The 16,513-nt window shown below is 31.0% G+C and overlaps 2 protein-coding genes and 1 long non-coding RNA gene across 4 annotated transcripts in view; 1 reads left to right on the top strand and 2 right to left on the bottom strand.

Moving 5' to 3' along the window:
- Positions 1 to 2,009: 2,009 nt before the first annotated feature.
- LOC106677641 (ganglioside-induced differentiation-associated protein 1) overlaps positions 2,010 to 16,513 on the bottom strand; it is a 138,061-nt gene continuing 123,557 nt past the window's right edge. For both annotated transcript variants that reach the window (XM_014415678.3, XM_014415679.3), the window contains exon 6: positions 2,010 to 2,554. In XM_014415678.3, coding sequence (XP_014271164.1) covers positions 2,313 to 2,554 — 242 coding nt within the window. In that variant the 3' untranslated portion in view covers positions 2,010 to 2,312. The remainder of the gene's footprint in view (positions 2,555 to 16,513) is intronic.
- LOC136796262 (uncharacterized) lies at positions 8,465 to 11,332 on the top strand. Its single transcript, XR_010843947.1, has 3 exons — positions 8,465 to 8,660; positions 10,183 to 10,297; positions 11,248 to 11,332. It is a non-coding gene; the product is annotated as an uncharacterized lncRNA (long non-coding RNA).
- On the bottom strand, positions 13,991 to 15,808 carry LOC106677644 (GAS2-like protein pickled eggs). The gene has a single exon (XM_014415692.3). The coding sequence runs from the start codon at positions 15,665 to 15,667 to the stop codon at positions 14,660 to 14,662; it is 1,008 nt and encodes a 335-aa protein (XP_014271178.1). The 5' UTR covers positions 15,668 to 15,808; the 3' UTR covers positions 13,991 to 14,659.

The following is a 16,513-nucleotide window of genomic DNA, read 5'->3' as shown; positions in this document are numbered from 1 at the left end:
TGTATTATAAATGAATACATAAAAAAATAAAATAAATAAAAGTTCAAGTTTGAAAGAACACTACATTTTTAGCCAAATCATCAGCCATTTTAAAATTACTTATTTAGCTCAGTTTCAGATTTTTATTCATTTTAGACAAAGAATCACATACCCCTCTAGCTTCTTTTTGTAGTTTGTACAATGTTGTTAACACAGATATGGATTAACACTCAGATATAATTCGAAATATGTTTTTTTTATGTTAGGTAGTTGAGATCTGATGTAAATCTCCCATAAAATCAGAGCTGAAGGATTTATCAGATACGTTTACATGTTGTTCTCCATGCAGATCTTTATTTTCCCCACACATATGTAGTTGTTGAATTTCTGAATGTGGTAAAAGCTTTTGATGGATTATGGCATGTTAGTTTGATCAAGCTCAAAAATCACATAACTGCTTATTTTTAAACCTGCTCATTACATTGTTCATTCATAGTTGCTTGCTCCACATAATTTGCCACCTGTATTAAAATACAGGCCAGACTTTCTAATTAATCCAGCTATCAATGTTTTACACTGCATGTATCAGTGGTTCCCAACATATTGAAGTATACTAACCACTAAGCCTTACATTGAGCCAAGTGCAGCTCACCATCACTCTTTAGTCATGTTTATTGTGCATTTACCTGTTTAAACCTTTCAGCTAGCACCCACACATAAGCAAAAATTAATTAAAATATATTAATGATGGACCGTATTATTTCAAATTATGGAAAAGATGGTCGGGGACTGCTTCAAGAGACAGAATCCTTGTCACTCCTAGTACCATCCTGATATGATTCTCAGTTGATATTGTTATTTAATCATTTGATGGGCCTTTCCTAAACCTCTAGTCAGTGGTAAATTTTATTGCATTTAATGTTTTAAACAATAATTAAAGTAATAATATAATATTAATAAATCAAAATTTATTCTATTGGCTTCCTCTATACCATTCTTCAAATTTGTAATTTTTTTTTTTCAATTCTGAGCAGCTACATTTGATTGGAGTTTAAAAAAAAAAATTTTCTTAGAAGATGTTCTTGATTTAAACACAGATCTGAAATTACAGGTATTTTACAAATTAGCCTCAGTCTCCAGAAAGAATATAGCAGATACAATAATATAATTAGAGTATATAATGGGTAAAATTCATAGAAGATCATACATAATAAACACTTTTTTTTGTCATACATGTCATTACTCATGCAAAGTAGTGATATGAAAGTTTTATTTATTTATTATTTTTGTAAGGAGGCTGGACAAGTATAAAAAATTAGTCAATTCAATGCTTACCTTGCCTATCATTATTGACACTAGCGTTACCAGAAAAAAGAAAGGAAGAGGACTATTTACTTATGATTAAAGAGTTCAAATGTTATAAAGTATATATAGAAAGAAGGTTGGATTGTGCAGTATCTGGAAGGTAGAATTCAAAGAAGTGAAACTTATTTTGTTTGACCTGATGTTCAGGCTTTCATTAGGTCTCAATACAAAAATAGGAATTTTAGGCGAAACAATCAGCACAAATAAAATAAATTTCACAATTTGTGTTCTTTACTCCACTGACCACAACCCCTCTCCCTCCACCATCTTTTCATTATATTAAATCTCCAGTTAACATTAAACAAACTATTACAAAGAATATAATCTTTATTCATTTATTTATGTAATTGACATTCTGATAGAAAAATTTCTTATATTGAATAAAATTTTTAAATTTAACATTAACAATAGATTTGTATAAATGCATTAATTTATTTAAGAAACATTCAATATAAAAATACAAATTATTAATACTAAAATTATTAAACCAACACCATTTGGATTATAAAAATACTCATTAAGAACTTTAATAAGTCGTAATTAATAATACATGTGACATTATATTTTTATAGAATTGTAATTCTTAAAATATTAATAATTTCATAAAGAGAAATAAACAAATTTAATAGAAGAAAGAATATTGCACTTATGATACTTTAGAGAGCTTCAAAAACCAATGAAGTAAAACATTTTCAATGCTTACATCACCAATAAGTTCATTTGTAGATAAATAAAAGATATGTTGCATTACTTACATTTAAAAGTAACCAGCTCCCCATAACTTTGGAATGTTAAAAATAAAAATAAGAAAAAATTTAAAAAAGGTAAACTACAGAGAAATATATATCATTTGAATATCAGTTTGTTATGGCGCACCAATAAAATATCACTTACATCATGCTTTTAGTAACAAATTTGATTAATGCTGAGTATTTGATGGCTGGAAAGAATAATTCTTTCATAGAACCCTACATTAGTGACAATAAAAAGTTTGGAATTCCCTCCAGGAGTGTTTTTATGTGAAAGAAAGCTGAAGGGATACTTTTCTTGAATGAATCCCTCTGTTTCATTCTGTTAAAGTACTTCGTTATATTTGGTCTATTCTGCCAGAAACGTTGTTCAAGACCAAGCACATACAACCTTTCTAATAAGATAGCAAGATCAATATCTGCAAGGGTGAAATTGTCGCTAACCAGCCATTTTTCAGTACCTGAAATAAGAAAAAAAACTATAATATCAATTATTAAAGGAACCATTTAATATTGACTATTTTGTTCTTATTAAATGAATAAAATAGGCTACAATTATTATTTATCAATTAAACTTTGTAATATTTTTATTTTTTTTTTCTTGGTAATGTTCCCTGTGTTTTCAAAGCTTTGTTTCTGCCAGTTTTAGTTGCTATGTAGCTTAACAGTGTGTGATTTACTTCAACAGTGTTTTACACAAAAGTCTGAAAAACCTAAAATTTGAGGGAACAATATAGACTGAAGGAACGTTCTTCTATGGAAAAAAAAAATTTAAATGTTACATCTAAATTAAATCATTTGGACTATTGAGCTGGCTGGAAAATATTTTTTTTTGTTACTAATATTCTAAAATATTAAGTAATTAATTAAATGACAAAATGTTTTTTCTTTTCTAAGCAGAGAATTTGCTTTTCTTTTTCCCTTTGTAATTAAAAATGAAATTTTCGGTACTAGTAGATTGTGAAAGATTGACAGACTGATCGATTGCTTTTAATTGACCAATTACATATTGTGGAATAATGAATTTCATTTAATAAATTTGAGCTGTACATCAGAGATGAAAGATCAATAGTCACCAATAAAATTGTGTAGTATAAGACCTCTTTTACCACTCAAATCACAATAGTTTTTATAACTACAACGTTCATTGTGATTTTTTAAATCTTTAAACAAAATAATTTATGCAATTATTATAGTTACTCAAGTAATATGGTCTACCAAAAATTAAGATAGGAAACTCACTTCTAGATATCTTTGACCAAAGATTTTCATGGTCTGTAGTGTCAATGGACATTTAGTGTTAAGGTTTTATAATCAATGAATATAGAGAATATTCTAGACAGAAAATGTTAGATGGAAACCTGTATCACTTTAACCCAGGAAGGATCATAGGACAGGAATTTTTAAGGAAGTGTTGTTTCTTGAACAAGGATTGTGCAAGGAGGTGATTTATTTATAATCACCTTCAACCAACAAGTTTTCCCCCCATTTTATAGAGGTACCTCTAAGAGGGTTCTCCAACCCACAGGGTCGACTCACGGCTGTAGTAACAGAATGAATTGAAACAATACCTACCCTCATAAATGGTAACAACCCAATACCAACGAATTTTATTATTATGGCCAATAAGGCAAAATTTATTTATTTCGAAAACGACAGGTAATTCGAACTTCCATGAGGGCAATATATATCTATATGTGAGTGAGGGTCCGGATGGAAACACAAACACAAAGTGTTGACATCAACTCTTATTTTTTCCGAGAATTTCGAAATGAAACTAGGCATTTCTTGCAATGGACAGAACATAAGGAGGAAAAAGGAAATTCGGGAGTTGTTAGGGGTAAGAAATGAAGGATTATCGTGTGCAATATTCATGTTTAAGATATGTTTTGAATTATGTTTTACTGTCTAGTTTTAAATTAAAGTTTTTTTTAACTACTGATTTAAACTAGTAATAATCTATAATTATTGCAGATGGGATGGCGACCGACCAGGGTGTTAAAATGATCGTCTCATTGGAGTAGAGACATTTTTGAAAAATATTATACAAGATATAGTTTTAAATGTGATTTTTTAAATCAGTTTTAAAATTATATCCCCTATAATTTCTTTATAGTTCTAAAAATCATATTAATATTTTCCATACCTCATTTTAAAGTGAGCCTGGATATACCATATCTTGACTTATCCCCTTTCTCTTAAAGACGCAGCCTGTCATATTTTCGTTATGACACACTTTTATAAATACCCAAGCTTGTTGAAGAGATTATTTCAAACTGAGAGCAGCCGAAAAGAAAAAGACATGAATAATACATCGCCGTGGGGCACTTATACACAATCTGCTGGCCAAGATCTGATTTAAATTTGTTTCGTGCCGCGACATTTAATGTTTATGTAACGCTAGTTATCTCCGCTATGTTGTAAATCATAATGAACTTTGACCTCTTTGAAAAAGTAGAGGAGCTTTGATATTGTCTCAAAGCTTCCTGCTCAGAAAATCTTAGTTTACTTCACTAAAATTCAACGAACTATCTAATATTTAAAGAAAGGCGAGGATTGTGGAAATGGAGTATTTGTGGCATAGTTCAGTTGAAGAAACTGTCATACCCCGTATTCTCTTTTTACCTACATTATAATCACATTAGAAGGAGGAACATATATGTCTATTTTTACGAATGCAACTTGCTATTTGAGGCACTGATTTTTATGTGTCTAAACTTCATCTTTCAAAAACCTTATTCATGTAAATTAAAAATTTTGTGGTAATAGTGAAATGAGGTATATAATCAAAGAATGTGCCGCTTCAATAATTTATTTTTCTTTTCTTCGAAAATAATAGACTTTTTCACTGCTCCGAAGGTCATCGGTTGGAGGAGGGAGCAGGCACTTTTTAAGTCAGTTTCATAACTTCTAGAATACGAAGGATACTGAAATATAGGGCCAAGAATACAAAAATTCCTGCCATAAATTCATGGTGATGACAAATTTTGATATGGAAACTTGAGATTTTATGTTTGTTTGATTTCCTGCATCGCTTACCCGCAAACGTCAAAATCGTAAACAAAAATTTCATACATGTCGTTTGGACGTGTGGGATCAAAAAAAGCCACCCATATAAAATTGTTTTAAAATTAAATTATCAATAAAAATCCATCATTGAAAATTCTAGAGTGCGTTGGAGAAAATCTGGAAGAGGTCACAAAGTCGACTTCAGTTCACAAAATTCCTCATTAACCATAGCTAAGACCAGCCTAATTTTTTCTCACATTTTCGAAAATGCTTTCCAAAAAAAGGGGGTGTCAATTCATTCTTAAATCCTACGTTTTTTTTTCGAGAGCAGCTATAAAGTACTCCATCCAAATGGAAAAGGTTAGAAAATTAACAATATCACCAAAGGATACCCCACAAGCCAAAACGAGATCACTGGGTCAATTATGACCCAGCAAAAATGAAATCAAGTTTTCGAAATTATAGAGGTGAACATCTGTAGTGTATAAATATAACATAAGTATATGTATTCCCTCGCCCCGCCCGCTACATTAGAATTAGCATTTAGTAAAATTTGATATGCACAAGTGTTCATTAAATTTAACATTTGATTGTTATTTTAAACCCTATAAATATATTTAATTATATGCTTGTCATCTTCATTTCATCCATGCAATGCCATCAACTGGTAATTATTTGATTATAATTGTCGCTTCATCGTTGCATAATTATACAAAGGTCGTATGTGAAAACATGAATAAATTTAACAAAATATCATAACAGTAGGTACCAGTGAGAAGCCATGACATTTGAGTGCTTTTCCTCGGAGAACTATGAATTGCTGGAAGGCCGAATCAATTTTTAAGTTGGAACTACCTGTCATTTTCGAACCATCTAATTGTTGCCTTATTCGTCGACATTGGGTTGTTGCCATTTTCGGCGGGTGTGTATCAAACGAGCATAGTTTCAACCAACTAATATTTTCTGGAAGATTCCTGATTGACTGTGTGAATTAATAAATGGAATATGATCTGGGTGCGGTCAAATTAAAATCGAGTAGTAATATTTTGTACTATTTTTATTTGAGCCAACGTTTCGCCCCACGTTGCAGGGCTTCGTAAATTTGACAGCACCCGGACCATATTCCATTTAACTAATATTTTCCATCTTGAATATTCTTTATAATCACTAATTATAAAACTTAAACGTTAGGTTTTTTTTTTCCGGTTGCACTAAAGGCCATGGAAATTTTTGATCTTCCAGATATTTAATGCTTGCGCAAGTAGAAGTAGACAGAAGTGCGTTACCCAACCTAGCGTTGCTACGAACAATGGTTCCTAACGTGCAGCAGCATGTCATTGTCATAAAAGAAAATATGGGGATAAAAAGGAAGAAAATAGAAGTTGTGAGGAAGCTATACTGATACCATGTATTTCGACAAACTTTTTTTAATTTAATTTATTAAATTAGTTTATAAAGAAACAGAAATTGATGCGACAGCTGGGAAAAAGCGTTTGGCCGTAAACCATGATCATAGAAATTACCTGGTAAAGTTTTGTAAATGATATACCCATGCATGAAATTAGCTCTCATTTATCTTAACAACAGCTTTGAACTTAGGTAAGTTAAAAATTTGATATCGAGGAAAAATAGCATTTGAACGTGAAGGCGCAGCTATCCAATCAATTTCTTAATGAACAAACGAGTGAAAATAAAAATCTAAACCACAGTACATGAAACTAAAGGAAAAATATTTTTATGAAAAATGATTTTATAGTAATAAAAGTCTAAAGAAATTTTACACAACATTATTATTTTATAAGCGGTAAAAGTCTAAGTTATAGTTTATTGAGTCATGTTTAAGATTACTAGTTTGACGTTTTATTTCGGTTATAAAATCTTTTATTTTTTATCTATAAATAATATATTATTATATTTTTAGTATAGTTTTATTTTCTTAAAATATTGAGAAGTTTCAGATGACCCAGTTTTATTTCTAAGTGTTTTTTCATGCTTTATTTATTATTACTAGAGGGTACTCTCTGTCCCATTTTAATTGGGACCAACTCCCATTTTACAAATTAAAACTCAATTTTTATTATTCCACCTTATAAATAAAATAAAATATTACAGTAGATAGATTATTTTATTGTTTATAATTCTGAAAAGGAGTTTGAGGAATGGAACTAATCTTCTTATTGCTGCAGATCTTTTAACGATAAAACTGTTGAGCAAGTTTAGAGTTGGACGTGGACAATATAACGTATCTATTTAGCAAAGTGCTATTTGATCCTACCGACGATATTTAAGTTAGTTAAGATGATTAGCCGATTAGCAAGATGAATAGAGGGGCCCTCACCTAGTAATTGACAAGATCAATCTTAAGCATAATGAAGAATGTATTATATTGTTGATTGGTCGCCGGTCGCTTAGATATCGATATAAATCTCTTAGTTGTAGTTGAAGAGAAACTGTTATGTCGCTCAAAGTTTCCTGAAGTGCGTAAGTATAATAATAAAGCAAATATGATTGTGAAACTACTAGAAATCAAGAAAGATTCACGTTCACTCAATCGACTATTTGCAAGTTCACTATCATACCATTCTGCCTATAAGTTATTTATATAAAAAAGTTACTGGCAAATTTTTTTTTTCAACTTTTATTTTAAACTCTTATTGCCAAAAAATCAAGTACTATTTAAGGGGAAAATGTACTCAATACAGGTTATTTTGTCTTCAGTATCAATATCTCGTATCTTTGCTAATTACGGTACAATTTGGAAGATTTTGTGTTCATTTGAAAGGTAATTAAATTATCTTTCAAATATTTTTTAATTCGATTTCTGGATTCTACGTATCTTGATACGTAAAATCTCAATTGTTGGGAAAAGGAAGTTATATTTTTTATGGCAAAATCAAACATAACATCGCCTGGAACAACAGTGATTCAGCAGTAAAATTTGTTAAATTGACTTTATTGTGTTGGCAGACTCAAAAATCCTTTACTGGACGTTTGTATGCCGAGATAATAGCACTAAAAAATTCATTTACGAAAGAATTTTGAAGTACACTTATACTAAATAAAAAAATCTAGTATATCCATTTTTGAGCCCGCTAACACAATAAAGTCAATTTTACAGTAGTGTTATAATTCTTCCGGAGCACCGACATACTGATGGAGAGGGAAATGTTTTATTAAAAAGGAAGCAATTCTACCCAAATATACTAAATGCTGCCAAATATACTAGGTGCTATAAACGCACCATACTTATCAATTACAAGACATAACATAGACACACATCCCTTTAATTTTCCTTTTCATTTCACCTATTAATTACAGTACAATATTATTTTACCATATGTTTTTTTCTATTACTAATTTCAATTTGAAGGCCATTCCATCGTCATAGCCAGAATGAAGACTTTGCAGCATTGTTTGATCCCGACAAAATATATTAGAATGTTTGATGCAGTTCTGTAATATTCAATAACGTCGGATATTGGCAATGGGGACAGACGGTCCAGACATCTCTAGCTTTATTCTCAAAGTGAAAACAATTACACCTGATAAATGTAGCAGGTAAATAATTATTTTTCTCAGCATCGAGCAGTGTTGTTTCAATGTAATTTCAAAACACATTCCAAAATAATTCTACCTTATTTTCATTATTTATTCGAAAGCAGTGATTACTTTCAATTAGTTTCGCATTATAAACTCGGCAATGCAAAACCCGGAGAGGGCCTCCGAAATTCGCACTGTCCAAGGCTTTACTTTATTAAAATTCAACTCATCATTCATAAGACATTTCGGTGGAATTTTCGAAATAAGAAACATATAAGGGCATCTTACAAAATGATAATCGAAAATAGATATCTAGAGAATGATGTAATGATTAAAAAAAATGATAGTATACAAACCGAATTTTTTCCGTCTTACAAGGTATCACAACTTAAAATACGGTATACTATTACATTTTTTAAATCTTATTCTTTTAATTTGAATAACAAATGTCTTGTTGATTATTGTTTAGAGGATATTTGGAAATTACAATTTAAATTTTATTACAAATTTATTTACTTACCAAGAATTTATGTAACGATAACGTTTTTTAATGAAATAATAATTGATATAGCATCTCAGCAAGAACAGTGACACAGTTATAAAAAAAAAATTCAGACAAAACAACTAAAAACAAAAAAATCCAACTTTAATTGAAGTTTTGGAAAGGATCTTTTAAATTTTAGGTAAATATTAATGGTAGGAAACTGTACCTTATTAATATGTTTTAAAGAATTTATAACTGCGCATTATTTATAATGTAATCTGAAATATTAAATATTTTCGTTAAGTCATTGCTAGCTACATTTTAGTGGAGTCACTCTTGGTGGTGGTAGTTACCACAAGGTGAAAAGGAGGATCGAGAGGGTACCTTAGGGCTCTGTCCTGTGGAAGTTGGTGTTCGATCAATTGTTGGAAGAACTCGAGGAAGAGGCAGGATCTGAATCTGGACGGAAGAAGTGGAAAAGGTACCTAAACCCACGTAAGGTGGGCTGGGCTGCACCTTTTCCCAGCCGCGCAATGGGCTACACCATCGTTTGCTTTTTTAAAAAAATTGTACATATATCCTAAAATATGTTAATTAAGAAATATATAACAATACATGAGTAGTTCATCGACAGCGGTGGCATGCGCAAACCTATAGTAGAACCCCACTGGTGCCGAACACCCCGTATGTTAGCAATGCCAGGGAGGGAAAATAGAAAACAATATAAGATAAGAGAGTCACTTCTCTTGCCGAGTTACTATATACAGCTTATTGATATAACTTATGGATATAATCGGCAAATTAAATATTCAAGATACACTTACATATATATAAATATGTATAATCAATTAAAAAGGTTCCCAAGAAAAAAATAATAATTTACGAATAAGAAAATATATTCACGGATAAAAACATAATTGTCGAATAACACAGTGAAACATTTATGGCAACAAATTTATTTAGAAATACATTAATATATAAACATTTCAAAATAAAGAAAAACAAATAAATTTACAACTTAGGCAATAACCAATTAAATTAATTTATTCGTTCTAGAGAATTAAACTTGCTTCTCTGATTCAATGCCATGATGAACGTGACAAGATTAGTGAAACCAGTCATCTTAAATACCAGCTTGACGAATTGCTTTAACAGTGACAGTTGTAAAAGTGTAAGGTTCAAAAAACACATTTCATTCTCCTTTCTTTTGTTTTTATTTTTTAACAAGCTGACAAAGAATTTCAGAAATATTTTCTATTCAAAATTATACGGAATTTTTGATCCGAGTTTTTATGCAATTTATATTCCCTTGAGTCCAAACAAACTTTTAAATTCTAGGCAGGAAGAAAGTAAATAGTTTTTCACATTTCAATACGAACAGAGAAATAAAATAAATAAAACTAAATTTAATTAAATGTTTATTTAAAAAATAGAACATCTTTCATTGTTAATAGTTATAAGCAATAGATGAATATAAAATATGAAAGAATTTATAATTAACAAAAAGATAAAATAAATGTTTTAGCTTTTTCATTTATATTATGACAATAGTCAAATTTTACTTTCGCTGACCCATGTGTGAAATATATGGTAAGAAATTCATTCTGAATATTAAAGAAATATCTGTTTTGAAACGTACAAGAATTAATTTTATCCCTACGTAGGGTAGTAAGCGAAAATTACGTAATGCGTGTAACGCCCTTTCTGAAGATTATTGGAGCTATCATCAATGGCGATTAAAGTAATTAGAGTGATTTACTTCAAATTAAAATATATCGCAGCTCTTTCAAAAAAATAAATTTAGATAAAATACCCATTTATGCACTCGCCCTTAGAATCTTATCTTATACAATTAGTTATAAATGCGAACACATAAGCATCTTCCCGAATATAAAACTTCAAGATCCCATCAATTTTATTTTTGTTTTAAATCGCAATACTTTCATTATTTCAACAAGTTTTTTTAATCCTTCTATGAATAGTGTTAATAATAGAATTAATCAATACTGTACAATTAATTAATTTTTGACCTGAAGGCAGGATAGGATGATTAAATTAAACTTGAATAAAAACTAACAATTATAAAGAACTGTATTGTAACTGATTTTTTTGTTTTTTTAGGGCATTCATTTTTGATTACTAAATATCGATCAAAATGATTAAAGAAAAAACATTTTGGGACGCATACTAGTTTGAATTCTTATAGCAATAAATGTGTTTTAAAAATAAATCTTTTATGTAATATTAATTTATATATTGTAGATATAGAAGCCCCAAGAGGGGGAGAAAGGACCTGAGCAAAACAATATCTGGGAAAGAAAAACAATGTTACAAATACTTCTAGGAGTTGTGTATATGAAAATATATTTCAATAATGATACTGGGGTGAAGAGAAAAATGTTGGAAAAAGGCTAATAGACAGGACCGAAACTTCACAGAAATGTGGAATGTAAATAAATAGTAAAACTGTGATACATTTCTATTAATACAGTAATGTATTGAAAAAAAAGTGGATAAATGCGGTCCAAAAGGTTTTGTCCTTAATTATTTTAACTTTGATTTAATGTGTTTAAAAAACATTTTTATAATATAAATTTTGGTAAAATAGCTACTCTTTTTGACATTAAAAAACAAAACAAACTTTTGGGTATATTTTGAAACTAACAGAAATAATGTTTTTATTTTAAGAAAAATTCAACATTTTTTTATGAAAACAAAATGTTTTTACTATCATATGAAAAAGTTTTGAAAAAAATTGATTTCACTTCTGGAACAATGACATAAAAAATTAAACGTGGCCAGTACATAGCAAGTAATATATTTCAGTTGGTATTAATATAAAACTTGTGGATGTTCTAAACATAACTTACTTCTATCGAGACGATATCTGCCAATAATAAAAACAAAACTGTAAAGATGGACGTGTTTTTAGAGAGAAAACCAAGTTCATTGACAGTTAGGAAAAGAGCTGTTTGCCTTCAGTGAGGACGTGATCAAACCAACAGCTCATAACTGGAGCGTACCTTTTTTAACATCTTTCCACCATACAAAAATCTTTAGTAAATCATTGAATTTTGTATTACAAGAATTATATTTTATAGCACTCCGCGAACGTTAAAAGATCATTTTCAATTGATAAAGACGAAACCTAATGAAACTGTATTTATAAAACACGATTATTGTTGTTAAAACGACGGTTCGAAAATGATTGTGCATTGTTATAAAATTAAATTATGATTCTGATACAGTTTAATCCTACATTTTACTCCAATAATTTTGTTTTCTCGCTACCGACGTTGTATTCATCCAAACATGTCCTCAGAATTTCACCCTCATTTTACATTTTAGACATCAAGATACGATTTTTTTTTTGTCTATGTAGTCAAGTTCGTATTCAGGCATAATAGATCAAAACATTAATCCAATTTTGATCAAATTTTCAGAGGTTGTGCGTGTTTTATCTCGTTGGTCTCACATCGATTATATCAGATTCCATCCACTACTTTTGCTAACGCATGCGTAAACATAATTTTTTCGATATCTTTATTTCGAAAAGGCCTCGCCCCGTATATTTTAATCTCAAAAATCAAATATAATTTCTGATAAAACAATAATAATAAAATTTATTTTTAAACTATAATATATAGATAATTATGTACTTTATGAAGTTGTCACAATTTTTATTTATTTAAAAACACCATACAGGTATCAGCTAATATATTTAAAACAAGAAAAGTATTTAAAAAAGTACTATTTTTCAGATTTCTTTAATTGTATATATAAATTCTGTAGAGAAATTTAATCATATCTATCATAATATAATTAAATCATTTATGCAATAACTTGGTTAATACGAAGAAGTTCTTACAATAATTAGTAAGAATAGATGTAATATATTTTTTATAATAGGGAAAGTCATAATAATATATTCAATTTATAATAGTGATATTAAATCTATAATATCTTATATAGTATATTATAAATTATAGTATAATAAATTAAAGTTATAATATATTGCAGTAATATTATGTATTTCTATGTACTAGATATTACAATTATTAGATCTTTTACTTTTTTTCACATTTATCCTGAATAATGTGGATTAGATATTGATATTGAAAGTATGCTTTTAAGCTTAAATGTTAATAATAAAAAATATGATTTAAACTAACTCTCTATTTAATTTATCAATCATTGTATCTTTTGCTGGATAAAAGTATGTTACAATTCCTAGTTGTACAGGACAAGCCCAAATCATGTCTGCTACATTATGGCGATATCTTCGGCAATATTATCATTGAATCATAAATTATGGCAATATTTAAGTTATACCTTAAAGTACGAGACGACATAAAAAACAAAACAATATAATAACAGATAGTAATATAACATAAACTCTAGCACATGATTCAGTTATACAAATTGAAAAAATATATATAAATATATTTGTGCGCAAATTACATTTTTAACAATCCAATCGTAGGATTCTAAAACCAGCTCAGCACATTTCCAAATTTTTAATTTTCCTTTTTCTAATTAACATTTTGGTACCTGATTATCGGAAGATAATCTAGTAACGAAACTGTTAATTAAAAAATATTTATTATTATTATAAAATTGCAAATTATTTTAGCTGGTTTTGGAGTTCTATCGTTCAATTTTCTTATACATTCATTAAGGATCCATTAAGTGACGCAGTAGTTCATATAGTTTTTTCGTTTAAAATACTCATGATTTGATAATACAGTTTGAAAATACTAGACTAGACAAATGAACTGCAATAACTTTACTTATAAACAGATATCCTGCACTCAAGCATGGACAACAAAAACGATGGGTAAACATAGGTAAAAAAAAAACAAAATCATAGTTCATAAAATTTTTAATTACGAATATCGAGTAAATTTAAGTACAAAATAAGCTTTACAAAATAAACCGTTGTATTAAAGAAATTTAGATAACAAATACATATAAAATTTAACCACCAATAAGCACAAAAGGTTATTCTTCAAGATAAACAACTCGAAACTGATAAGAACAATAGTGTAAACACTTTATATAAATACTAAATATAACATTAACAAATATCTCTTGATAATTTCGAAAGAAATTTAATAATTTTGACACATATCTGATAACGCTGTCAACAAACATCTTTAACGATCACTAACCTAAACTTATCAATAAATAACTAATAAAAAATACATATCTACCTGAGGAAATTTTAAGATATAAGAGGCTTGTTGATGAGATGTAAAACCAAGACGATTTAAAGTGACATGGAAACCTACGGCAGAGATACTGGAGATAATAGACAATTACAGATACTGGGGCAGATAAGCAGGTGTTTGTATTTTATTATGATGAGAGGTGGAATGTAGGTGTGGTTAGGTCCTAATGGAAGGTCCGGCAGCCGCTATCACAATACAACATATCTACAAGGTACAGGACAATGTCAATGGCGATAAACCATCCTATTATCTAGCACCACTTATCACACACCGCACTGACACGGGCACGGCACAGCACAGCACTAGTGAGTCGGGGAGAGGTACCTCGGCTGGAAGTGGGTCTGGTCGCCCCAGGCCATCCCGTCCTTCCTCGCCTCCTTCCGCTCGTAGGTAACCTTAGCGTGGGCTATCTCCATCTGGGGTCCTCCGGTCTTCACGCCGCTCAGCTTGGCAGAGACCGACGACTTGTGTTGGCTGCGGCATCTACAGGGGTCATGCTTGTCCAAGTAGTGAGCCAGGGTGTCCCAACCGCCACCCACTCGCACCATCACGTGGTTCCTCAGGAGCCGGACGAAGATGAGCACTTTAGTATCGCCTATCCGGTACTTGCCCTCCGACACTCTTACCATCTGAAACTGAGTTGGACATTTGCACAATTGCACCTGTACACGCACCATTTCGTCCAAACTCTTTAGGTCATTCGTCACTATTTGAGGTTTGGCCTCACCGACCTCGCACTCTTCGTCGCTTGTCGAATCAACCGTCTCGCCGTTCTCAGTTCGGGCTATTTCCTTTTCTATCTCCCTTTCCATCAACACGAGCATCGGTGCCGGCATCCCGTACTTAGTTCCCTGACGAGCCAGCTCGAGGAGGCACAGGATCACGTTCTTCTCGTTTTTTAACAAAATCAAATCGTCCGTTTCGAAAAGTAAACAATCTATAATGCCTAAAGCGTGCCGGCACCACGCTATGAAATTCGACACATTATCACGGGCGAAGAACGTACCTTGTTTTGCGCTGTTGAAGCACTTCACCGGCGGGTGCTTGAGAACATTGATGGCATCCTTGTTTTCAGATTTTCCTACATTCTGACGCCAAGTGATGTATCTTTCGGCATAACTTCGAACATTATTAGCGTGCCTGCAGAGAGCGACGCCGGTGTCTAGTCGGTCCCAGAAATTTTCGACGGTGATATAGAGGTCGGAGTAGAGATTATTAAGCCATTCTGCCAGGTCCTCCTTCATAGCATAGAGGTACTCTTCGGAGGACTTGAAGGGCCGGAACGGCCGCTGCTCAACCATGACCGCCATGATCAAACTCGCGGAGAGTACTGAGCGGCTGGCATGAGGAAACGAGACGACTAGAGCTGGAGGTCGACGAGAGAGGAATCGATCTATAAGAGGACCATATGCGGACAGGGCGAGGAATAGTCCTTGACTGGGCGGCGAGGAGGGAACCCCCGGCCTCCCCACCTCTCCTCCCTCCCTCCGCTATCTAGCTCCCTCCTGTACTTCAAATATTGGAGAAATTTTTCACGCCCCCCCTCTGTAGCTACCTTTTGCCCTCTCTAGAATAGATGGTTAAATAATCTAAAGCTCATTTAACGATTTCCCTTTTCGTGAAAGTTTTATTTTCCTACACTACACCAGTAGGCTGCCATGAAGCGTTGGCTGTAAAAGGCGATGTTCAGGCACAGAGCAGAAATTAAAACAAACTGCAAATATAAAACTTTTCTGGATGATTCAATACGTTTTAGAACATATAAAACGAAAATACAATAGTTTTATTAAATGTAAAAGCTTACAAACTACCAGATATACATATACCTACCTATATGTATGTATTCAATTACTTATTTCGTCAGGAAAATGTTACGAAAAATAAAATTATTAAATGTAACTTTAATACTCTATAAGCAACATAAAATAATACTATTTTAGAGGAACTTAGTAAAAAAATAAAATAAACCTTTGACTGGAGATGTGGAATTTACATACACAACTCTTGTTTGTTTCCGATTTAGATAAAACTTAACCAAGTTCTTAAACATTGGATTGTTTTAACTAAATTTTAATAGTTTCTATACTGTAAGGTTCTAATGAAATTATAATTAGTAATTAAAATTAAAGAAAAAATTGTATTTATTTTTTATTTAA

Source organism: Halyomorpha halys, unplaced genomic scaffold (assembly GCF_000696795.3).
Source record: "Halyomorpha halys isolate HHAL.00 unplaced genomic scaffold, Hhal_1.1 Scaffold106.1, whole genome shotgun sequence".
Classification (NCBI taxonomy): domain Eukaryota; kingdom Metazoa; phylum Arthropoda; class Insecta; order Hemiptera; family Pentatomidae; genus Halyomorpha; species Halyomorpha halys.
The sequence above is the reverse complement of the archived record's forward strand: the minus strand, read 5'-3'. Positions and strand labels throughout refer to the sequence as shown.

Excerpts from the sequence above, each read along its gene's own strand:
- LOC106677644 (XM_014415692.3), bottom strand. The coding sequence starts at position 15,667 with ATGGCGGTCATGGTTGAGCAGCGGCCGTTCCGGCCCTTCAAGTCCTCC.